At 59.5% G+C, this 23,341-nt stretch overlaps 1 protein-coding gene and 1 long non-coding RNA gene across 3 annotated transcripts in view; one reads left to right on the top strand and one right to left on the bottom strand.

The window, feature by feature from the left end:
• Window positions 1-119: 119 nt before the first annotated feature.
• Window positions 120-14,185, bottom strand: LOC147367928 (uncharacterized). Its single transcript, XR_015168805.1, has 3 exons — window positions 14,008-14,185; window positions 10,845-11,132; window positions 120-1,056 (listed from the first exon to the last, which is right to left on the bottom strand). It is a non-coding gene; the product is annotated as an uncharacterized LOC147367928 (long non-coding RNA).
• The window catches only part of PXDN (peroxidasin), a 65,272-nt gene continuing 55,148 nt past the window's right edge, over window positions 13,218-23,341 (top strand). For both annotated transcript variants that reach the window (XM_086414063.1, XM_086414064.1), the window contains exon 1: window positions 13,218-13,573. In XM_086414063.1, coding sequence (XP_086270189.1) covers window positions 13,233-13,573 — 341 coding nt within the window. In that variant the 5' untranslated portion in view covers window positions 13,218-13,232. The remainder of the gene's footprint in view (window positions 13,574-23,341) is intronic.

A 23,341-nucleotide genomic window follows, 5' to 3' on the forward strand; every position in this document is an offset into this window, starting at 1 on the left:
GAATTATTGTGAGTCATCAGAGTTTATTTATTATAACTTATTGTTCATATTCATTTCTAAGTTAATTTAAGTAATCATTTATTAAGACAGAATTTTGTATAAATATTTATCGTGCTCTCTGTGGAACTGAAGTTTGATTTATTTTTGTACTACACGGCATGGGTTTGTTGACACTTTAATTTTGCTATAAATGTGTGGAATCACAAGTTGCAGTGATATTCATTTTTAAATTGTGAACTTTGTACAAATTTTGTCATGCTGGATGTTAACACATCTTACTCTAAATAAAAAAGGTGTTACCACATTTGTAGCACGAAGGGTCTCTAGCTGCGTGTGCATCTTCACTGAGTCTGGAAGCGCATGGGGTCTGGGGCAGCGGGCGTTTCTCCCCAGCCACGGCCGCTTCTGCGATGACGTTGCTGCAGGCTGACCCGTCTACCCTGAGGTCCATGAGCACAGACGGGACTGTTCCTGGAAGCACTGCCCCTGAGCTTGTCCAGAAGCCACGTGACACCTCTTGCTGTCACCCCTACTGTTTCCTCTTGAGGTCACGTCTGATGCGGGTGTCCCCCCAGAGCAGGGACATCCTCACAGATGCAGATGCCCCTCCCGATGGACACAGTCATCATGCAGCATGCATCCACGTCCCAAGGTTCGCACCCGTCACAGATCTCCCCGGGCCTGGGGTGCAGAGGCTCACAGCTCTCCCAGCTGCCACAGGGCCACCCCTGGCCCCTCGGCGCCGAGCGGCTCCCCGGCCTTCCTGGAGTCCCAGCAGCACTTTGTGCTCCGAGATTCCACGCCCTCTGAGCCCGTCTTTCAGCAGGTGTTGCCCATATCTTACACCTGGCACTGGGTCAGCTGCACCAGGGTGGATGGAGCGTGGGGTCCTGGGGGGCAATTTAGGGTCCCGCCACCCCGTCTCTTCAGACCATGGGGCACACCTCCGTGAAAGGGCGCGTCTTCAGGATCACGGAAGTTCAACAGATGGCGGAACATCGAGGAGCTGCTGTCGTGACTGAAATCTTTCAGCTTGGTGGTCGAAAGCATCTTGCCCTGAAAATCAGTGTAAACATGACGGAAAGCACGTTAGCAAGAAGGTCAGAAATCTTACAAAATTCTTGACCTGGTGATTCCAGATGTCCCTCCTAAAATACCAAAACAATTGAAAATGCACTGAAATAAGTGAAACCAACCCTCAAAGTCCTAGTACAGAGGGAGGCTGGAGCAGATGAGATAAAGGCACTTCATGGAACATCATGGTGTTACCAGAAATGACGGTTACAAATCCACACTAACACGATGCTTGTGATGAAGGGGACAGCACAGAAAACAAAATGATGCGGCGGTGAAGAAACAGCTGAGTGGCAACAAGGTTGGGTCAAACCAACGTGTGTTGGTGCTTCCGGTGGTCCTGCCAGCCCCCTGAGCCTGGGGAGGTGGGGGGGTCTGTCCAGTCCTGCTCTCCTCCTCGGCCCCGAGTAGCAAACCAAAGCCGGGGAACCATGGGCCCCTGGGAAACCAAAGTTGGGGTGAGGAGGCGGGCCAGAAGCCAGGGTCCCTCTAGTGAGAATGGGGTGACGGGGCAGCAGCCACACGGGTCCTGGGCCTCTGGTCTGAAACAGCCCTCCTGATGGGTCCTGCCAGGCACGCACCAACAGAGCCGGCTGCGACCACGCTTTTCTCACCCTGGATCAGGCGTGGTGTTTTAGAAAGTAAAGATCCGGAGTGTGCATTCCAGGGTGTTTGGGAGAAGAGGCTCCAGGGTTACTCCACATCTGCAGCACGTACCCCCGGGGTCACCCCACACTCCTCACCACGTGCCCCCCGGGGTCACCCCACACTCCTCACCACGTGCCCCCCGGGGTCACCCCCCACACCTCACCACGTGCCCCCGGGGTCACCCCACACTCCACACCACGTGCCCCCCGGGGTCACCCCACACTCCTCACCACGTGCCCTCCACCCCGGGCAGTGAGGAGGCCTGGATGATGCGGATGCTCTGCGCACCCATGACTCCATTGGCAGCTCCCCTCTGGAGCCCAAAGCAGCCTCCTGCCTCCTCCCGGGAGCCCTGTCACCAGGAGCAGCAGAGCCCTTAGTGAGCAGAGCCTCTCGGCTCCCTGGGGCCTGGTCCCTGGTCCCTGTCCCTCTGCGGCAGGAGGCCCGGAGCTGTCAGGGTCCTGGGACGGTCCACTCCCTCCACACTCAGCTCTGGGGGTGCGGACCTTTCAGTGCAGCAGAGCAACACGGGGGAGCCCCGGGCCTGAAGCAAGTTAAAAGGTACATCGAGGAAAGCAAACGTGACTCTTTGTCCTTTCTCCTTTTACGTTTGCACAGCTTTAGATCTGGAAGTTTCTTCACAAAAACCATCGCGCAAAGTCTCTCTGAGTGACCAGATTAGCAGCCTCGTTTCCTTGTGTGTGGTTCGTCCCTCCCACCCCAGTTCTACTGGGAGGCAATCGACATGCAGGTGTGCATGTGATGGTGGGACATCTGCCCTGTGAGCTGCTCACATTCAGCAGTCGTCCCCTCGCACAGACACAACACAGAGAAAGGGCCAGAAAGAGGCCACAATCCTTTCTTTCCTCTGGGATGAGGGCTCATGGAACCCATGGTCCTCAGGCCCTACAGCAGCTTGAACTCTGCTCCCGGCTCTGTGGTCGTCCCAGCACCAAATCACCCTGTAACTGGGAGTTTGCACCTTCCTCCCATTACCTGGGTCGGGAAGATCTGCTGGAGAAGGGACAGGCTCCCCACTCCAGTATTCTCAGGCTTCCCAGTGGCTCAGCTGGTAAAGAATCTGCCTTCAGTTCAGGAGACCTGGGTTCGATCCCTGGGTTGGGAAGATCCCTGGAGAAGTAAAAGGCTACCCACTCCAGTATTCCTGGGCTTCCCTGGTGGCTCAGCTGGGAAAGACTCCACCTGCAGTGCAGATCCTGGTTCAATCCTGGCTTGGGAAGATCTGCTGGAGAAGGGATAGGTTACCCACTTCAGTATTCTTGGGCTTCCCTTGTGGCTCAGCTGGTAAAGAATCTGCCTGCAATGAGGGAGACCCGGGTTAGATCCCTGGGTTGGGAAGATCCCCTGGAGAAGGGAAAGGCTCCTCACTCCAGTACTCTGGCCTGGAGAATTCCACGGACTGTATAGTCCCTGGGGTCGCAATTGAGCGACTTTCACTTTCACCAAAATGCCCCAAAAGTTATTGGTCACTGTATAAGCTGAATGGAATGTAAAAACAACATGAAGATCAACTCCCACCAGAATCAATGCAGATAAGGCAAACCTGCCTGATATGAGGAAGCCAACACATCCCAGCTCCTGGGGGCTCCTTTTTCGTGTCCAACGCAGCATCCTGTGCCAGCACCTCTCAGCTGGTCTGAAGGAGCCCTGGCTCATGTCCAGCCAAACACTGTGGTCTCCTCTCTATCTTTAGAGTCCTCTCCAGGCTCTGATCTCCGCCTCAGTTCTTAATTTTCTAATGACTTCTTTTCCTTATCTACGTGTTTGCCTTTTCTTTCTATGTAATATAAATACTCCTTAAGTTGCCTCAAAATGATTTTTTGAGTAAGGAAAAATTTTTGAATTGAGCTTGGACATGGGAAAAGATTTGGGATAAATGACAATCCAGTTGATTTTTCAGTTTAACAGAAGTAGGTTCTTGATTATAAAGGAGCAAGAAGGTAATAGATTATCTGAGAAGATAATAGATTATCAACAGGAGGATCTAGAAAATAAGTTTAAGTTGATGAACAATTAATCAGTCAATCTAAGAAAAAAATGGAAAACTTTATTTGAGCCAGATTCAAGGGTTATGACCTGAGGAGCATCTCAGAAAGCCCTGAGAACTGGTCCACCCACCAGAAATCAAGGCACAGTTATGAACGATTTTTGAGCCAGGGGACTGTACGTCAAAGCAATGGTACATGGTCAGATGCAAGCATCATCACTGCAGTGGTTCATGTGACCTCGTCTGAGATTACCAACAAGTGTTCTCGATAAAGAGTCGTCTTGCTGATGCTGGCAGAAGGCTGCTCTTTAGCTGAGTGGGTATTCCTGCCGATGTGGTGGTCCAGGCGATGCCTAATGCAGGAGAGGAGGCCAGAGGGCAGAGAAGACTTTTCATGCTTCACTTTTCCTTGTCTTGTCATAAGACATGAGTTTTATTTCACATCGATATTCACAGGTGTTGCTGCTCCCTTGCCTGCCGGTGCAGACTCCCACGTGTCTCCCTGAAATCTCCCTTCCTCGCCTGGCTTGTGCTCTACCTGCTGCCTCACTGACGGGGCCGGACCGGCTGGTTAACCGGAAGCAACCAGACTTCCTGCTCCCGCCTTGCATCTCCAGGGCTAGAGGAGCTGGAATTCTGCAGTTCACTTGTGCTGGGAATCACGTCTTATCATTTGCTGTACTGCCAAAATACAAAAGTATTTCTGGGAATCCAGTGAAGTGTTGATTTGAAAATGTTCTTAAATACTTTCAGCTTATCTGATAAAAGCTCGAAAGATTAGCTCATGGGCACATTTTTGAATTTTTTCTTTTCTGCAGAACAAGGGGTAGAATTCCTTTCACTTTCAAGAATGAGAGCATGTCTCCTGATTCTGGATCTGAATCTCAGCCTGTCTCATCCTTGATCCACGGACGGGCTCCGTGTCTTAGCTCCTCCCCACCCACCTATCCTTGATCCACGGACGGGCTCGGTGTCTTAGCTCTGGGGGTGTCTAGTCTCCCCCAGAGTCTGGTCCTGCCTCGGGCTGGGGTCCTCCACGTGCTACCGAATTGATTTGAGGGGACCCTGCTCAGGGCCCGGCCAGGCCGCGGCTCCCTGCTATGGCAGGAGACTTTCCTTTCTCATTCAGGCTGGAGCAGCTAAAACCAAAGTCGAGATCAACACAGCGCAGTCTTTATTCAGTGGCCAAAGAACGGAAAAGCAGGAACCAAGTTCATGGAGCAATTCTTGCCCAACCCAGAGAGGGCGGTTTAATTCCCAAGAGTAGAGACAGAGGAGGAGCAATGCTAACGACGGGGAGGCATCGGGGCTTTTCCGAGGGAGCCGGCTGCCACCCCGTCTTGTCCTTTTCCAGTCTGCATCCTCCCACGGCCGCTGGTAGGTCTGTCATCTAGTATCTAAAGTAGTAAGACCAGCTTCGAGTGAGACTTGGGCTCTGCTGGAGGTCAGGCTTGTCACCACCGTGGTCCCCGCTGGTTCCAGCTGGGCTTGTTTTCTTGGTGTGTGGCTTCCACTCTCATCTCTGGACACTTTAATTCAGAGTTTTACATTCACTCCTGCCGAAGGTGAGGGTTTCCAGGTTCTGAGCAAAGACCTGCAGCAGCTCTGGCAACGTGAGCTTTGTCCTTGGCAGCCCACCCCCCTGGCGCCAGACTGGGCTTGCAGGGCTGTGAGCGAAACATGCTGCTGTGTATCAGCCTCTGCAGGTGGCGCCAGTGGTAACGCCCCACCTGCCAATGCAGGAAGATGCCCGGAGGAGACAGGACAACCCGCTCCAGTGTTCTTGCAGAGAATCCCGTGGACAGGGGAGCCTGGCGGGCTACAGTCCATGGGGCCGCACAGTCAGACACGACTGAGTGACTAACGCTAACATGAGTAGACCAGCAATGTTGCAGCCACCCAACCACTACAGCTGCCCTGGAAAGTGAGTCCTGGGGGGACTTGGAGTGGAGACAAAGGGGCCGCAGCCACCCCGGGGCAGAGGGGCTCAGGGTGAGAAAGCCCAGGACACTGGCCCGGCAGGTCGTGAGCTGCACATCAAGGGAGTGGTGCCAGCGAGCCGACTCTTGCCTCTTCCCATTCATAGAAAGGGGCTAAATTCACCAACCTGAGATGCTTGGTTTTCTGTAATTAATAGTGTCTTCTGATGCTCTGACCCCCTGGTCTTTGTTGCAAAAGCTCTCATAGATCCTGGCTCCTCCCTCACCTCTTCAGAGCTCTCCCTGAAAGCCATCTGAGAGACTTACTCCCGGCAAGTCCTCAGCAAGCCAGCCCAGCAAAGCATCACTCTCAGCCCACCCTGGGAGTGTCCTCATTCCGGGCTCCCTGGGGGCTCACCACCAGGGTACAAGGGCAGCTTCAGTGGCCGGCTGTCTGCAACAATGTTTACTGATATGGCAGAAACGGTTTTTCATCCACAAGGGAAATCTCTGTCTGTAAGGGAGTCTCCGGTCTGAGTCAGGAGAGAAGGCTGATAGCAAATCACCAGAGACTTAAGTCTGCACAACAACCGTATCTGTATCTGTTAATTATTCTGAGTCCCCTTCCTACAACTGGCCTCCACACACTCTTTCTCAGCCTTAACTGAAGATGGTGAAAGTGTTAGTCACTCAGCCCTGTCCGACTCTGCGACCCCATGTGCTGCAGCCTGCCAGGCTCCTCTGTCCATGGGATTCTCCAGGCTAGAATAATGGGGTGGGTAGCCATGCCCTCCTCCAGGGGATCTTCCAGACCCAGGGATCGAACCCTAATCTCTGGCATTGCAGGCAAATCCTCTGCCGTCTGAGCCCCAGGGAAGCCCAGTGGAAGACGGTACTTAGACCTGAACTCCAAGGCTCCTCTTTGAGATGCTCCCCGCCTGGGCGCCTCCGCTGTGGACAGGAGGTGCCCCCATGGGTAAACTTTCAATTTCCTCTTGCTAATCATTCATATTGCAAGGCCCCCAGCTGACACCCCAGGAGTGAAAACGGTCAGGACCCTGTGGGGCCCTCTCAGGTACGGAACCATTCTGGGTTCCCCCATTTCTTCCTGGAAACAGTCTTCAGCCTCCCAGACCTTCTTTTTGCTCCCAAGCGCAGATTCCAGCAGTAGCCAATCAGGGAAGGGAGGAGCGGCCAGCAAACAAAGGCGCAGTCTTGGGGGGTGCAGAGTCCCGTCCCCCCAGGACTCACACGCCGGACACTGTGAGAGCCCCACCCCAGAGGACGGGCTGCAGGCTGAGCCCAGGGTCCCGGGCACTGCCCTGATCTCCCACCACCCTCCCCCCCACTGGAAGGAAGGCACACACCCCACAGCCCCGCCCCACATCCTGCCCCTAAAACTGCCCCCTGAAGCCCACTGGGGAGTCTGGGTCTGCCGAAAAGAGCTGCCTGCTCCTCTGGCTCAGCCCCGCGGTGAACCTTCCTCTGCTCCAGGCTCGGTCGTTCTGATTGGCCCAGCCTCACGTCGGGCGCAGGGCCTTCAGCAGGAGGGCAGGAGCAGGCCCCGGCTTGGGAGCCCAGGAAAGCGGTGTTGAAGGGACACCAGGGAAGCTCTGACTCCTTGGAAAAGACCCTGATGCTGGGAAAGGCAGGAGAAGAAGGAGTTGACAGAGAATGAGATGATTGCATGGCATCACCGACTTAACGGACATGAGTTTGGGTAAATTCTGGGAGTTGGTGATGGACAGGGAGGCCTGGCGTGTTGCAGTTCATGGGGTCGAAAAGAGTCGGACACGACTGAGCAACTGAACTGAACTGAACTGACCGAAGGAAGTTCTACTCTCAGCCTGGCTCCTCACAGCAGACGCTGACCCTGCTGGGCTCCGCTAAGATTTTCTCAAGGAGACCTGAAGGTCGGCTGACTCGGGGAATGCTGGTAGACATCCTGCTCAGGGCTCCGTGGGCGTCCAGGTCTGGGCCCCCCAGGCACCAATGGTCCAGCAAGAGCTCTCCAACCTCCCCTGCTCTGCGCCCACACGTGACATTCCTTCTGGAACATTCCTCAGGGGACCGGAGCCCCAGTCAGTGCAGGGGAGGGGGCGGAGGCTCACCTGCCGCTAGTGGTCAGTGACCGCGGACACAGCCCTCTGGAGTCTGTGCTGGGAGAGCCCAGGGTCAGGGAGCACGGTGGAACCACAGGCTGAGCTCGCCTGCGGAAGACGATGACGTCCTGTTTCCCGTTTCTTTCGGACGTCTGTCCCAGGCCTTTGCACACGTGCATGCACCTTCTTCATGGTGGCAAGGAGCCCAGCACCTGAGAGCCCCCCTCTGGCTATGACCCTCTGGACCCGGGCCTGCCATCCAGCCCCCAGGCAGGGGACGGGCCTGCAGCCAGCAGACCGCAAGCTAGAGCGGGTGGCACGCGCTCAGACACTCTAAGCGGAGGGTCCCCGCCTCCATGGTCTCCGGGAGTGTTGCCTGCGAGCCATTGCCTCGGGGCTCAAAGCCGTGGAGGGCGGGAAGCCGGGTCCTTGACCCTGGCGGCTCCGAAGACCAGCCTGTGAAATGGGCTGACTCCAGGCAGGGAGGCAGGAGAGGAGGTGCAGAAGTCAGGCGGGGGTTGGGAGAGTGTGCACAGGGGTCCCGGGAGAAACACAAGGGCCCCACCCTGAGAGACAGAGTGCGAGCAGATTCAAGGGGAGGGGAGGACGCAGGCCTCGAGGGGCCTTTGCAAGAGAGCCGGTCTTGGAGGCGGGGTGGGAGGGTGGCAGCTTGCAACAGTCTGTCAGGGTGCGGTCCTGTGACAGCAGCCATCTGGGCGGTGAAACCCTTGGGGAGGGGGCCCCGGATGGTAGAGCTCCTGCTGGAGGACCTGAGCCCAGTGCCGGCGGGGCTGCGGGGGGCGAGCATTCCAGGAGAACACAGGAGCCCTGGAGGACACGGCCCCAGGGAACCTGGGCTCCAGGGCCAGGCCCACTGCCGGCCAACCGCCACCCCTGCACCCATGCGGGCCCAGCTCCGAAGGGGCGGCCGGAGCCCCAGGGCCGAGCCCACTGGGGCTGCATCCATCTTAGGCTAAAAAGACTCTAAGCGGGTGTATTTAGTCATCTGGCGTGCTTCGATGACTGTTCTGAAGCAACCAATGTGAGCTTGAGCAAACTCCAGGAGACGGTGGAGGACAGGGAAGCCCGGCATGCTGCAGTCCATGGGGTCGGACACGACTTAGTGACTGAACAACAACTCCTTTCTTTTTTTAATGTGAGAAAAGAGGCTCTACCTGATGTAAGGACAGCAGCTTCTCAACAAGTGGGTGCAGGACAAGGAAGCCGAGTGGGTTACAGTAAACACGGGCACGTGTCAGCCGGGAGGGCTGTAACTGGCGGCAAGCTGACTGCAGGCCCGTTTGGCTGAGAAGAGTCTTCTAGTTCAGGACAATAAAGGGATGCCACGTGCACAGGGCTGAGTGCGCGCTCCCGGGGTGGGGGATTCAGGCGGCCCTGAAGCGGGGACGGGGCCCGGCGTGGCCGACGTCCTTGTCTGGGGTGAGACACAAGCGTGCAGGTCCTCGTGTCCTCCCACGCCCGCGCGTCCTCCACAGACAGCCCTGCACTCCGGCTAATGCTAGATGCTAAGTCACTTCAGTCCTGTCCGACTCTGTGCGACCCCAGAGACGGCAGCCCACCAGGCTCCCCCGTACCTAGGATTCTCCAGGCAAGAACACTGGAATGGGTTGCCATTTCCTTCTCCAATGCATGAAAGTGAAAAGTAAAAGTGAAGTCGCTCAGCTCGGGCTTATCTGCAGATGTTTCTGGAGCGCAGAGCCCTGCCTGCGCCTGGGACGGAGCCACACCTAACCCGGCACGACCCCGCCCCCTTCATCCCCATAGGGAACTCCCTGTGAAGCAGGCCCCTGTCTGTTCCTTCCCTTTCTTCAACGGGGCAGCCTGGGGCGGGAGCAGCGGGGAACAGGGCCCTGGGCTCATCACCACCCTGCCTGGCTGTCTGTCCAGCACCCAGTCCTGCCCGGAGCTCGGGGCGTGACCTGCTCTGGAAACGGGCCTGCTGCAGACGTGGCCAGCATCAGGGGGGAGCACCCCGGGCCCTAAGCCGGCATGTCCCTCCAAGGACAGGGAGATGGGGATGAGGACAGACCGGGGGAAGCCCTCCTGGAGACGGGCCGTGGCCGGCCGCCCGGTGCGGCCCCGCTAGCAGCACTAGGGGCTGCAGAGGGGCGGGGAGGAGCAAACCTTGACCTCTGGCCTCCAGGACTGTGGGGTCAGCCTTCTGCTGGCCACCATGCCGCCCGTGATGCCCTGGAGCACCTCCCCTGGAGCACCTCCCCAGAGCACCTCCACGCCCTCCCTGCGGGCTGCCAGTAAGTGGGCTGGCGCCGGGCAGGAAGATGCCGGCGAGGCCCTGGGGAGGGGGGCAGTCTCAGGCACAGCCAGGTTCTCCAGGGCTGACTCACCGTCTGGGAATGGCCCCCCAGTCTCCAGACCCGGGAAGCCTCCCCGCCAGGAGGACACTCGTCCCCGGAGGGGGGGCGGCCCCCACATCTCTCGCCAGGCCCTCAGCACTGCCTGTGAGTGTGAGACGGCTTCCTCCCATGACAGACGGGAGCCCGGGGCTCCGAGAGGGTGAGACGGTCACCAGAGTCATGGAGCTTGGGAGGCCGCTGCCCAGTCTCTCTTGTTCTAAACCCCATGCTCCCTTCCTCACAGACTCCTGAGGAGCGATGGGCAGACAGAAGGCAGGTTTGCCCTGGAAGTAGCAGGAAGTGCGGACTGTCCCTGGGGGCCCCTCGGGCACTTGGGTGTCTTCTCAGCACAGCCTGGGCCCCTGGGGGTCGGGGGGAGGGTGGCCCCTAAGCAGGGAGAAACTGGCCATCAGTCACCTCTGCCGGCTTGGGGCTGTGGCTGCGGGGGCACCCGGCGTCCCCAGGAGGGTGGCCCCCGTGGCCCTAGTGAGTCTCCAGAGAAGGCCAGCAGGGACCAGCGGGGCACAGGCTGGGCCCAGTGACCTGCAGGAGGGGGCCCCCACCACCAGCCAGCTCAGTAGGTGAGGTCAGGGCCTGGCAGGGGTGATGCCGAGTCAGCATCCCATCCCCTCCCTGCCCGTCATGAGTGATGGGGCCTAGACAAGACACGCTCTTCACTGAGCATCGGGTTTTGCATTTGCAAACTGGGGATACTCACATCTCTTCGGGATGTCACCGAGCTTAGATACTCAAGTATGCGGACAGCAGTCACGTGCAGGCCCGGCCCTGGGCGGGTGCTCAGACAGCAGGCGGGCGGGCGACCCACCCTCACGGCCGCGTGACGCTGCAGAGTTTGGGGTGCCGCTCACAGCACAGAGCATTCCACGGGGCTGCTGGTCTCTCTGAATGCACGTCTAAGCAGGCAGCACAATCACACCAGGAAGGAATTGTTTACTGCAGGACAGATAACAGGATCGCGGGCAGATAATGAAGCTCGGGAAGCGGTCTGCAGAGAGAAATGCAAACAGTCACGTGGGCTTGGGCAACAGAAAGCCTGGGAGGCTTGAGGGCCACAGTGAAGGGGAGAAGGTCAGGATCCCCGAGGTGCAAGGCCTCCCTGGGCCTCTAGGGGGCGGATGTGAGGCCTCCCTGGGCCTCTAGGGGGCGGACGCGGAACACACCGCCCAGGAGGTGCAGAAGCAGAGACAGCCCAGTAGGAAAGAGTGTCCCTGCTGAACTGGGAGGAGGGGAGGCTGGGAGGGGAGGGCGGGGGAGGGGAGGGCTCACAGAACCCCTCCTGCAGCGTGGGCACTGCTGGAGCACGCTTCAGAGGCAGGCCAGGAGGCTGGGAATTCAGGGGGCAGCGCATGCTGAGGCCGTGAGGCGGAATCTCTTCTCCAGGAAACCTCAGTGGTTTCTACTCTAAAGACCCTCAACTGAGTGGCTGAGGCTCCCCCACAGTACGGAGGGAGCTCCTCTTTGCCCAGGCTCACCACTGTCAATCTCACCTACAAAACACCTTCAGCACAACACTGGGACTCATGTTTGATCAAACCACTGGGGGTGACAGCCCAGCCTGGACACGTATGAGCCACAGTGGTGCTGAACCGGACGTGTGCTGCTGCGGACGCCTGCTCCTGGGGTGGGTGAAAAGCGGCCTTTACCCGCTGAAACCTGGGGGGCCTGGAGACTTTGGGCTTGGGGAGGGGCGGCAGAGTCAAAGCAGCCGCACATTCTCTGTCCACTGCAGGAAGGGGGCCGGCAGGCCCAGGTGGGGTCCTAGCGGGGGATCCAGGGCGAGGGGCAGAGTTGGAACTGCTGGTGGTTATGGCAGGGAGGACGGAGAGCAGAAATTGACCGAGACTCAAGGAACAACTGGAATCCACAGGGATTTTCAACTCACACGCGTAGGTGAGGACGTCAGGGGTGACTGCTGGGGTCTGATGAAACATCTTAGAGGATCTCATCAGATATTCAGAAGAAAAAAGGACAGTGAAGTTTGGAGTTTCTGACCTAAGTTTGAAAATCATGCGGGGCAATCAGACAGCATTTGAGAAGGAGTGTGAAGCCCCGGGGGACTTGTGACTGTGAGCACATAGGCCGCCTGGCTGGCGTGTCCGAGCCCCTGGAGACTGGGAAGGCTGCTTCCAGTGGTTCCAGAACGCCAGCTTCGGGGGGGCCGGGCCAGCCCCCAGCTCAGCTCCCCCAGAGCCAGGCCCTGGGGACCACGGAGGGGCAGCAATCTGCTGACACAGGCAAGCGTCCGCCGCCCCATCCCCACAGCAGCCTGGGGAGACCACCTCTCTGCCAGTAGTCAGACCGGCCACCAGACAGTGGGGGTCAGAACAGACCCAGGCTCCTCTCTGACGCTGGGACGTGGTGACCGTGGGGCTTTGGACTGGACCTCCTCAGCTGTAACTGGACCCTCAGGAGTCAAGTGTTAGAAAAGAGGGTCTCGGCCCAGGGCCCTTGCTGTGTCTTCTGGGGGCTCCAGCGAGGCCCCCTGGGGAGGCTGAGTGGGTTCCTCCAGCCGTGGCCACAAGGGAGGAAACTAAAGGACACTGAGCGTCCACCTGGGCCAACCCTAAACACAGACCTCTACCCAAACGTCTTGTAGGCTTCTCACCGTGCCCTGGGGTCCGCAGTGCGCAGGACAGGGCTAGGGCTGGGGCTGGCGCGGGGGCGGACAGGCCTCGTGGGCCCAGGCAGGGAGCCCGACCCTGGCTCTGATCCCCAGCGGCTTGTCTGGAGGCAGGTCTCCGAGAGACAGCCAGACAGAAACAGAGAGACGGAGAGAGACGCAGTGGAGGCAGGGGGCGAGAGAAAGGCAGAGAGGGGAGAGAGAGAGAAAGCGCTTGGAATCCTGCCTGGAACTTGCTTAGTCCTCTAACAGTGTTTTCTGAAACAACAAAAGCTCCTATTGCACACGTGTGGCAACGGCCGCTAGGCGAGGCCCCAGACCGTGAGCGCGGACCTGGGACTGGACCCCGGGGGCCCAACCTGTCTTCCGCAGCGGGGGCCGCCGGGCCGCCGCGCTCCGGGCAGGAGGTCCTCGCCCCGCCCCGGCCCTCGGGGAGGTGGGGGCGGGAAGGGCGGAGCCGCGCGCATGTGCACAGCTGGCGCCCCCCGCCCCCGGCGCACAGCTGGGAAGTGGGCCGCGCCTCGGCGGCGGGCGGGCGCAGTCCGGAGCCGGCGGTGGACGCGCCGGGCCCTCGCTGTCGGTCCGCGCGCCCAAGCGCCCCGCACGCCGTGGGTCATGGCCGTGCGCGCCGCGCGCCCCTGCCTGCTGGCACTTGTTCTGTGCTCGTGCTGGGGGGCGCTGGCCGAGGTCGCCCCCAGGCCGAGCAACGGGTGTCCGAGCCGCTGCCTGTGCTTCCGCACCACGGTGCGCTGCATGCATCTGTTGCTGGAGGCCGTGCCCGCCGTGGCGCCGCAGACCTCTATCCTGTGAGTGCGGCGGGGCGCGGGGCGCCGGGGGCAGGGCCCCGAGAACCTGGGCGCGCCGGGCGGCCGGGGACCGGGTCGTGTGGCGGGGCGCGGGGCGCCGGGGGCAGGGCTCCGGGAATCTGGGCGCGCCGGGCGGCCGGGGATCGTGCGGAGGGGCCTTTGTCCTCCGTGGCCGGACGGGGGGCGGACCTGAGCGCAGCGCGCGCCGCCTCCGGAGCCGCCTTTGTTTGGAGCTCGGAGTCCCCGCGGCCGGGGGAGTCGTTGGGGCCGCCGGGGAAAGCCCCCCGCCCCGCTGGCCCTGATGCTCGCCCGATCCTCCCCCGCCCTGTTCGGGCCCCCTGCTCCCGGAGCCCGGCGCCCCCCTCTCCCGCGTTCCTTTCCCCTCCCCCTCTCCTCCGACTCGGCGCTTCCCCCTCCTGCCCCAGGCGCCGTACCCCTGTCCCGGCTCCGGGGGGGCCCTCCTGACGCCCCCCTCTCTGACCCGCGTCCGGCGGGGCGCGGAGAGCCGGGCCCGGGTGGGCGCATGGCTCTCTTGGGCTCCCCTGCGCCGCGTTCCAGGAGGGGCCGCGCTCTGAGTGCGGGAAGGCGCGGGCGGAGCCGGGTTCCTAGCGGGTGTGCGCGCGGGGCCCGTCCCCGCCCTCGTCTCCAGCTGGGGCGCCGCGGCGGGGCCACGGGGACCCGGCGCTCCAGTTGGCATCGTGCGCCCACCCCCGCGCTCCCCTGGGGATCCCGCCCGCGCTGCCGCCGAGTCGCCCGAGGCCTGTTCGGATGCGCCCCTGATTAGAGTTTCAAACTCCGAAAAGGCAGTCCGCGATCCAAGCGCCGACTGCGCTCGGCGGCCCGCAGCCGCCCTTCTGGATGCCAAAAATAGTTTCCACTCTTCTCTGAGCCCGAGTGCTTCTGGCACTGCCGAGGCGCCTGCAAAAGTTGTGAAGTTTGGGGTGAACTATTCAGGAAGTGGGCGGTCAATGTTCTTTCAAAACCAAGTAGGCGGACTCTCCTCGTGGTCGCCCGCCTGCCGGCCCTTCCTCGGAGTCCGCGGTGGGACTCACCCCAGGCCTGGAAACCCTCTCCCCGGCAGCTTCCCCGGCCGCCCTCCGAGGATGGGGCCGGTGCGCAGGAGGCGTCGCCACAGGCCGACTGAGGGGCTTCTGGAGGCCGTGATTTAACTCTTCGGTGAGTCAGTGGGAAAAACGCGGACCCTGAAGCCGTTTTTTCACGTCCCGCCAGAGTCAAATACATGTACTGTGCTTTGCCCTCACGTCTTAATTGCTTTTTTAAAAAGACAGTATTTTTAAAAGATGACTGTGGTAGAGCCAGAATGGGCCCACCAGCGTCCTGCGGGCGGTGAGATTCTCCACAGAACCTCGGGAGTTTCATGGTTGTCAATTCGTTCCATCTTCCTGACCAGGGATTGAACCCTGGTCTCCAGCATTGCAGGCGGACTCTTTACTGTCTGAGCCACCAGGAAATCCTAAATTGGGCTTCCCTTGTGGCTAAGCTGGTAAAGAATTTACCCGCAACGTTGGAGACCCAGGTTATATCCCTGTGTTGGGAAGATCCCCTGGAGAAGGGATAGGCTACCCACTCCAGTATTCCAGCCTGGAGAATTGTGGTGTGAACACACACCTGTCTTACAGCTGTGTAGACACAGGCACCTGGGGAGGAGGCTCCCATCCGTGCCAGTGTAGACCTGGGACGCGGGAGAACTGAGTCCTTTGTGAAGGGTTCAGCTGGGGGTCTGGGACTGCGAGCCCAGAGGGAGACAGTGGTGGTGGGTGGGGTCTCATGGAGGAGCCGATCCTGGCGGGAAGGCCCGCTGGGGAGGGGTGTTGCTCTGGGGTCTGGGGTCCAGTCTGGAGCCTTCTTGGGGGGCTGCTCGTTGGGACGCAGTGACGTCACCGGCTCCGCCTGTGCAGAGGTAGCCCGTGCTCGCTCTGAGCTCCTCTCCCAGGGCTCTGCTCTCCTGCGGCTGCTGTTCTTCTCCATCCAAAGTATGATCTGGGAACAACTGGGGACTGAAAGGATGTGAGGGTAAGGGAAGACTTTGGCCCCGGAGCCCGTTGGCCTGTTCAACCATCGCTTATCCCTTAGCTTTCAGGACTCTCTCCTCTCCCCCGTCCCCTCAGCACCCCCGGAAAGACTGACTGAGAATCACCAGGAGCATCAGACTTGTCCCCCCATCATGGTGTCTCAGGGGTGTGCCTGTGTGGGGCCCTAGAGAGGATCGTTCTGCTTCGTGGTTGGGGGTTAGAAATCCTGGTCTGAGAGCAGACCCTGGTCCAAAGCATGTGATTCTAGTTTGACTGGGAACCGTAGAAGAGGGATCCTGGCCACCCCGCCGTCTGGGGTCCCCGCGCTCTGGCGCCGCAGCGTTTCGGAGCCCTTCGGCACCGGGTGTCATACGCTCAGCTCGACTGAATATTTCAAATACTTTTGAGTGTTTCACTCTGCTCATCACGGTGGGGATTAACAGCTGGTGACAAACATGCACGGTGGCATCCTCACTCTGCCCACTTTCTCCTCCCCTCGGCCCGGGCCTTTGGGGGATCCCCTTCTATACCTGCTGCCTCACGAGTCTCCCTCTGCCCCTCACCCCCCTTCTGATCTGTTCTTGTCGCCTCCTCTGCGAGGTCATGGGAATCACCCCCATCCCATAGTCCAGGCCACTCCAAAGCCACCGTCCACGTGACAGGAAGCCCTGGTTGGAGGGGGCCTGGGGACGTGGGCTGGGGGAGTGCAGCCTGGCCCACAGCAGGCAGGGGGCTGGTGAGAGTGCCTCCCCGGGGTCAGGCCGCCAACCAAACAGCTGGCCCCACTTCCGCCTGCTTCTGATGGCCTCTCTGTCTGGGCCCGAGCCGTGTTCCAGCCCCCACCTTGCGGGGTCCCTGGTCCACGAGGGCACCAGGGAGGGAGGCCCCGCAGCCCTGTGATGAGGGTGACCACTCAGGTGCGCCTGGCCAGGGGGACTGCAGGAGGCCGGGGGCACCCATGGTCTGCGCCTTCTCCACACTCGGAGAAGGTACTGGTGGGGCCCCCAGCATGGGTCGGGCCCCTGCCTTCCTTTTGGCCCCGCACTGGACCTGGCTGATGGGAGAACCCAGTTTCTTACGAGCTCCTCTGTGCAGGGTGCTGAGGTCTCTGCCAACAGGTGGCAGGAGGGAGGAGGGGGGGCTCCCGTCAGGTCAGGAGGGGCCTGGGGTCTCCAGCAGGGAACTGCTGACCTGCCCCGTCTCCTGTCTTCCTGGGGCTTGGGGAGCTCCCTCTCTCTCTGCTGACCTGAGGATGCACTTGGCCCCGGGCTGGGCTGGCCTCTCCTCCCCGGCGGGGTGGGTGATGGACCCAGTCAGCAGATGTGAGCAGCCGTGACTGGGGCCGTGGTTCCTGCAGGACACCCATGCCAGCCGGGACCTTGACTGCAGCCTGAGGCTCACCTGAAACGGATTCCTGCTTTAGACGGCCTGCTGGATGAAGTCAGAGCTTTTACCAGTACAGCTCAAATGCGCTTCAAAAGCACCATAGGAACATTTTTTAAGTACATGCATGCTGGTGGTTTATTTTTCCAAAATGGTGGCGGACCAAGTACCTCCTCCCACCACTAACAGCCCTGCGGTATCCAGAGCCCTCAGCTCCGCGGACGCCCAGCCCACTGTGGGCAGAGGGAAGACCTCAGGCACTGAGGAAGCTTCCAGGGGGCCCGAGACACCGCAGGTGGGGAGCAGGACCTGGGTCCCTGCTCAGCTGGGACACAGCTTGACTTTGGCAGATGCGCCTTGGGAAGCTGCAGCCGGCAGGCGGTAGGAAGCCCCCCTCCTTTGTGTCGTTAATGGGTCAGGAAATAGTTGTAAAAAGACAGCACCGCACAGGCTGCTGACCCTGGAACCAGAGGCAGCTCTGGCCTCGTCCAGGTTCCAGATGCCAGGACTCGTGGCTTCTTCTGCCCCCTGTGCTCCCGGGCCCCTCGCTCCGTCCTGTGACTCAGCCTCTCTGCCTGGCGACACCCTGGCCTCCTCCCTGGAGGCCTCAGCGAAGGGGACGAGCCTCGCTCACAAGCAGGGGCCTGGGGACTGTGCCAACACATGCGTGTGTGCCCCCCGGACCCCCGCGGTGGCAGGCGGGGCCCAGGAAGGCTCTGCCCCACCCGGCAACGCCAGGGCTGGAGGGGGGCGGGTCCCTGCCCGGGGAACGCGGGCCTCTTGTTCGAGAGGCGGCGGCTGCACAGAGCCTCTGCGCACACGTTCCAGGTGACAAATTCAAGTGTCAGCAGAACAGACATAGGATCCCCGTCTCCAGAGCTGCTTCTCATCAGGTTGAAAAACTGGGTGAAAGTTGGAAGGCCCTCGCCCATGTGCCAATTCCCACTGGCCAGCCCTCGCCCATGTGCTTATTCCCACTGGCCAGACGGGCTCTTCCGGGCGCTGGTCACAGGAGCACGCTGTGGTGGATGCCGTGGTGAAGGCCTGGGGGCCGCGGCCCCGGGCAGAGCTAGCAGGTCGCCCCAGCTCCGGTCAGCCTGGTCCCCCGCCCTTCCCTGCGTGCTCCCGGGGAGGTGCTGGGGCCTCCAGCGCCCGCGTGTCAGGTCGCCCAGCTTAGCGTCCAGGCTTAACGAGCATTTTAACTGTGACAGTGTCGTAGCTTTGGAGTACACAAGAAAACGCAGTTTGGGCTGGATCCCATCTAAAAGCAGTGGGCAGTGCTGGGCTCGCCGCTTCGGGGCCACGCGGGGCTCCCCGTGGGCTACCGTGTGTCTCTGCGGCTGACAGCTCCCTGGGGCTCCTCCTTGGACGTGGACTGGTAACCACACACCACGTGTCGCCTGTCAGTGGGTGAGAGAATGCTTTTAAAGCAGCATCATCGCTAACTCATGACCTTTCTAAGTTCGTGAGTCCAGGGATTCGCGTTTCTTTTGTTGCTGTTCAGTCACTCAGTTGTGTCCGAGTCTTTGCAACTCCATGGACTGCAGCACACCAGGCTTCCCTGTCCATCACCAACGCCCGGAGTTCACTCAGACTCCAGTCCGTTGAGTCGGTGATGCCATCCAGCCATCTCAGCCTCTGACATCCCTTCTCCTGCCTTCAGTCTCTCCCAGCATCAGGGTCTTTTCCAGTGAGACGGATTTTCGCATCAGGTGGCCAAAGTATTGGAGTTTCAGCTTCAGCATCAGTCCTTCCAGTGAACACCCAGGACTGATCTCCTTCAGAATGGACTGGTTGGACCTCCTTGCAGTCCAAGGGGCTCTCAAGAGTCTTCTCCAACAGCACAGTTCAAAAGCATCAGTTCTTCGGCACTCAGCTTTCTTTATAGTCCAACTCTCACATCTGTACATGACTGCTGGAAAAACCATAGCCTTGACTAGATGAACCTTTGCTGGCAAGGTGGTGTCTCTGCCTTTTGATATTTAATTTTATTTAATTTAACCTTTTATTTGGAGTTAATGTGGAAAGACAGAAATCACACTTGTCCCTCTCTTGGTCAGATGCCACCTGTCCGCAGACAATACAGGGAAGCCCCGAGGTAGTTCAGTCCAACAATTACTCACGTGACTGAATCAAAACCGGCAAAAAGTTTAGGTAAGAATGTGTCAGTTGTTTCAGGACTTAATTCTCGGCTCCCCTTCCCGGCTCAGACACAGGGTCAGTTAACCCTGCAGATTTGATTAGTTCCTCTATTCTGGACACTGTTGCGTCTTCCCCTTTGCTTTTCAGCTCCCTCAGGGGTAGGGAGGAGGAGACGCCGACCTGAAGAACTTTCCCCAAAGACCCTGGGTGGACACTGTGTCCCCAGGCTCTCCTTGCCCTTGCCTGATGTCCTTCAGACGCCTGTGTTGATGGGGGCTTGTCCCGGTCTGGTGGCCGCTGGGTGACCAGCTCTGTTAGGAGAGGGGTGGCGTCTGGATGCTCAGCCCTGGGGGAGCCGGAACCAGGTTGTGGGTGGGGTGGGAGCCCGCGGAGCTCGGAGGCGCACAGGCAGCCCCCTGGCTCACTGGTAAGTCCACGGTGGAAGCTTAGCCGGTGACGATGGCCCCCTTTCTGACTGCTGTCTGGGTGAATTTTCACTTGGAAAGGGAAAAGCCTCCTGGTGATCCGGCCGCAAGCAGCCGCTTGTGCTGGGGGTGCGCACCCAGGGATCAGCGCTCTGCAGCCATCGCCACAATCGGGATAACGAGCCTCTGCGCCCCGCCCCCGCGTCCCCCCAGCGGCTGGACACGCCTGCGTCTGTTCACCAGGGACTCGGGCTTTGTTTTCCTTTCCTGGAATGTCTTTGTCTGGTTTGCATATCGCAGAGGGAGTGCAGGGCACGGCTCCCGTCGGGCTCTGGGGAGAGCTCGGGTGAGTGGAGGGGCTTAGCGGTGCTTAGACGTCTGGTCCTGCTTCCCAGGGAAGCCCCCGGCTGCATTCGCCGTAGCTTTGTGGGAGGGTTTTAAACCGTGACTTCAGATTCTTCAGTAAACACAGGCCTGTGAGGGCTGTTCCTTCCCCGGTGAGCCTAGGGAGCGGGGAGCTTGGCCACGTCACGTGGGAAAGTTGGTCCTCATCATCGTCTCAACACTGAGGGTCTGTAGGGATCAGGTCTCGTTCCCAAAGTCAGAAATGTGTTTTTGTCCTGATCAGTCTGCCTAGAGGTTTTTCAGTTGCATCGATCTTTGCCAAAACCCAGCTTTTGGATTCACTGCTTTTTCCTCTTTGGGTTTTCTGTTCTCTTTCTGCTGCTCTCTGCTCTGGTTTTACCATCTGCACGCTCGAAGCCCCGGGTTCCTGGTGTCTGCCCCTGGACCTCCGTGTCCCGGAGTCCGGGTTCTCCGCAGACAGCGTGCCTCCTCTCCCGGGCGGCGACGCGGGCCGGTTCTGGGCTCGCCTCCTGTGCTTACGCCGTCGGGACCCTGCGCATGGCTGACCGGCCGTCAGGACTCTGTGTGTTGCCGTTGGGACCCTGTGCTTTGCTGTCGGGACCCTATGCGTTGCTGACCGACACACGGCATCTCAAAAACTGTCGTTTTGTGTATTTTGTCGGCTCTTTGGCTGTTTCAGACAGAGAGTGAGTCTGGGCCCTGTTCGCCCACCTTTTTCAGAACTCCCTGTTGCTTTTTGTAATTTCGTAAAAACCTTCATTAAATGTTTCCGCACCCGTGTCCTACAAAGCAAGTAATCAGATAATGCATCCACAGGCCCAAGTCTAGAGTTTATAAAACTGAGAGTCACTCAGCCCCGCTGTCCCAATCTGCCTGTGGGTGCTGTCGTGCTGGGCGGGGCCTCAGCCCGGGGCCGATGAGCAGGTGCAGGATCTTGGGGGATTAAACCTGCCTCTCCCACCAGGCCTCTCGCTGGGGACTCACCTCCGCCCAGGTCTGCAGAGCCCGCCCATGGACAGTGGCCTGGGGTGTCCACCACCCCTCTAGCTAGAAAGGCAGACTTGCATGGTTGTGACACAGCAATGCCTTTCCTGTCTGGCCCTTTAAGGCAGCAGCGCTCTACCAGCAACCCAGGACCCAGGCCTGTCCACCCCGGATCTGTGGCTCTAGGCTGAGCCGGGGGACAGGGGTGGGCCAGGGCAGGCGGGCGATGACGGTGAGGGGCCAGGGCTTCAGCTGCCCTCGGGACTCATCACGGTTGCCCAGTGGGCTCTGGGTGCCCTCCGCACCTGGTGCGCACGCTCTGGGGCTGCTGTTCGGGGCCTCTGTGCCCGGGAGGACCCAGCCTCTGGGGCACCTCCCACTTCCCTCGAGCCCGGGCTGGACAGCGGCTTCTGGCTGCTGCCCTCGCCGCATTCTCCTCTCCGGGCGCCATGCCTCATGGGGGGCCCCTGGCTCCCTCACTTGGGGAACAGAGAGATTGCTCTCCGTGCCCTCGGTCATCTGATGCTTCCTCCTCTGTCCCCCTTGGCTTAGACCCTGCTGTGGGCTGCAGTGGACACCATCACGGGTTAACAGAGGTGGTGGTTGTTCAGGTGTTCAGTCATGTCCGACTCTGCGACCTCATGGGTTACAGCACGCCAGGTTTCCCTGTCTTTCACCAGCTCCCAGAGTTTGCTTAAATTCATGTCCACTCAGTCGGTGATGCCTTCCAACCATCCCATCCTCCATCACCCCCTTCTCCTCCTGCCCTCAAACTTTGCCAGCATCAGGGTCTTTTCCAGTGAGTCAGATCTTTGCATCAGGTGGTTAAAAGCTTTAATTTCCTTCTTCTGACAAGGGTTTTGTACATCTCTGAGTTGCCCCGTGTAACCATCATGGCAGGTGGTGAACAGCCTCAGCGCTGTGACCCATAGATCATGGCTGGATTGCTTGGACGCCAAGTCCCGGACCCAGGGTTTCCTCCCAGGATGAGGCAGTGGGTTGGTGTGGGTCCTGGGTAGTTCCAGGGGCAACAGGAGAGGCAGTAAAGGGGCTGACGGGTGGAAATGGGGGATCCCCCATCCTCAGGGTGGATCCTCCACCTCTGGGCTCCAGGAATCAGCCATGTTTCTGAGGTTGTTGCCCAGGATGCCAGCGGCATCTCCTGCCACTGGACACCAGTCTGACGGTGCCCGTGGGTGCGCCCTGCCCTCTGCCCGGAGGCGCAGTGTGCGAGCGGTCGGGGTCCTTGGAAGCTCGCTGGCCGCCTTCTCTCAGGGCCTGCTGTCCATGCGGGTGGAGGTTGGCTGGAGGCACAGCGGTTACCAGCCAGGTTGGGGGTACCCTGTCCCCCCAGGAGGTGACAACAAGAGTTGTGAGAGCTGCCCTCACTCCTCCTGTTTACTTTCCCTTTACTAGGTGCTTTTGAATACTTTTATGTGAGCTACACGTGTTCATGGCAGAAAAACGTGAACATACAGACAGAAACACCAAAATAAATGACTCCCCTATTATTTGAGAAAAGTATTAGCCTGTTGGGCTCCCTTCAGATACACGAGCAGTCGTGTGAGTGTACACGGACAGGAAGTCACGGGGTGTCTGTGCATCTGTCCACACCTGCAGCTCTGTCCGTCTGTCTGCCAGCTCTGTTCTTGGGTCACCTGTCGTCTGTGCGTCTGTGGGCCTGTTTCTCTGTCTGCATGTCGTCGTCTCTCCTTCTGCGTATCCATCTCTGTATCTGCTCCCCCACCTACTGGCCATCTGCCTGCCGACATCAGATGGGGATCTGTGTCCAGCTGTCCACGCCCACTGCATGCGGTGGCCCTGTGTCTGCAGTAATTAGAGGTCTGCACTGTCCTTGTTAATGGCCACTCAGTATTTATTTTTTGGAATTGCCAACTTTATTGAATCAAATTCTTTCTGCAGGTCATTTCTTTGTTTCCACTCTTCTGCTGCTGCACACCTACCTCAGAAGGCCTCTGTGTGCCTCGTGGGTTATCTTCCTGCTGACTTCGGGGCATGTGTGTAATCTGATGACTTCGGGGCACGTGTGTAATCTGCTGACTCTGGGGCACGTGTGTAATCTGCTGACTTCAGGGCACGTGTGTAATCTGCTGCCTCTGGGGGCACGTGTGTAATCTGCAGGCCTCGTGGGTTATCTCCCTGCTGACTTCGGGGCACGTGTGTAATCTGCTGACTCTGGGGCACGTGTGTAATCTGATGACTTCAGGGCACGAGTGTCATCTGCTGCCTCTGGGGCACGTGTGTCATCTGCAGGCCTCGTGGGTTATCTCCCTGCTGACTTCGGGGCACGTGTATAACCTGCTTGGTCTGCATGTTATGGGCTTCTCCTGCTCCAGCCCCTCCCTGGACACAGTCCATGTTTCCGTGACTTTGGGGCACGTGTGTAATCTGCTGACTTCGGGGCACATGTATAA

Source organism: Bos grunniens, chromosome 8 (genome assembly GCF_055505025.1).
Source record: "Bos grunniens cultivar Pamir isolate PY7600 chromosome 8, Bosgru_T2T1.0, whole genome shotgun sequence".
NCBI classification, from domain to species: domain Eukaryota; kingdom Metazoa; phylum Chordata; class Mammalia; order Artiodactyla; family Bovidae; genus Bos; species Bos grunniens.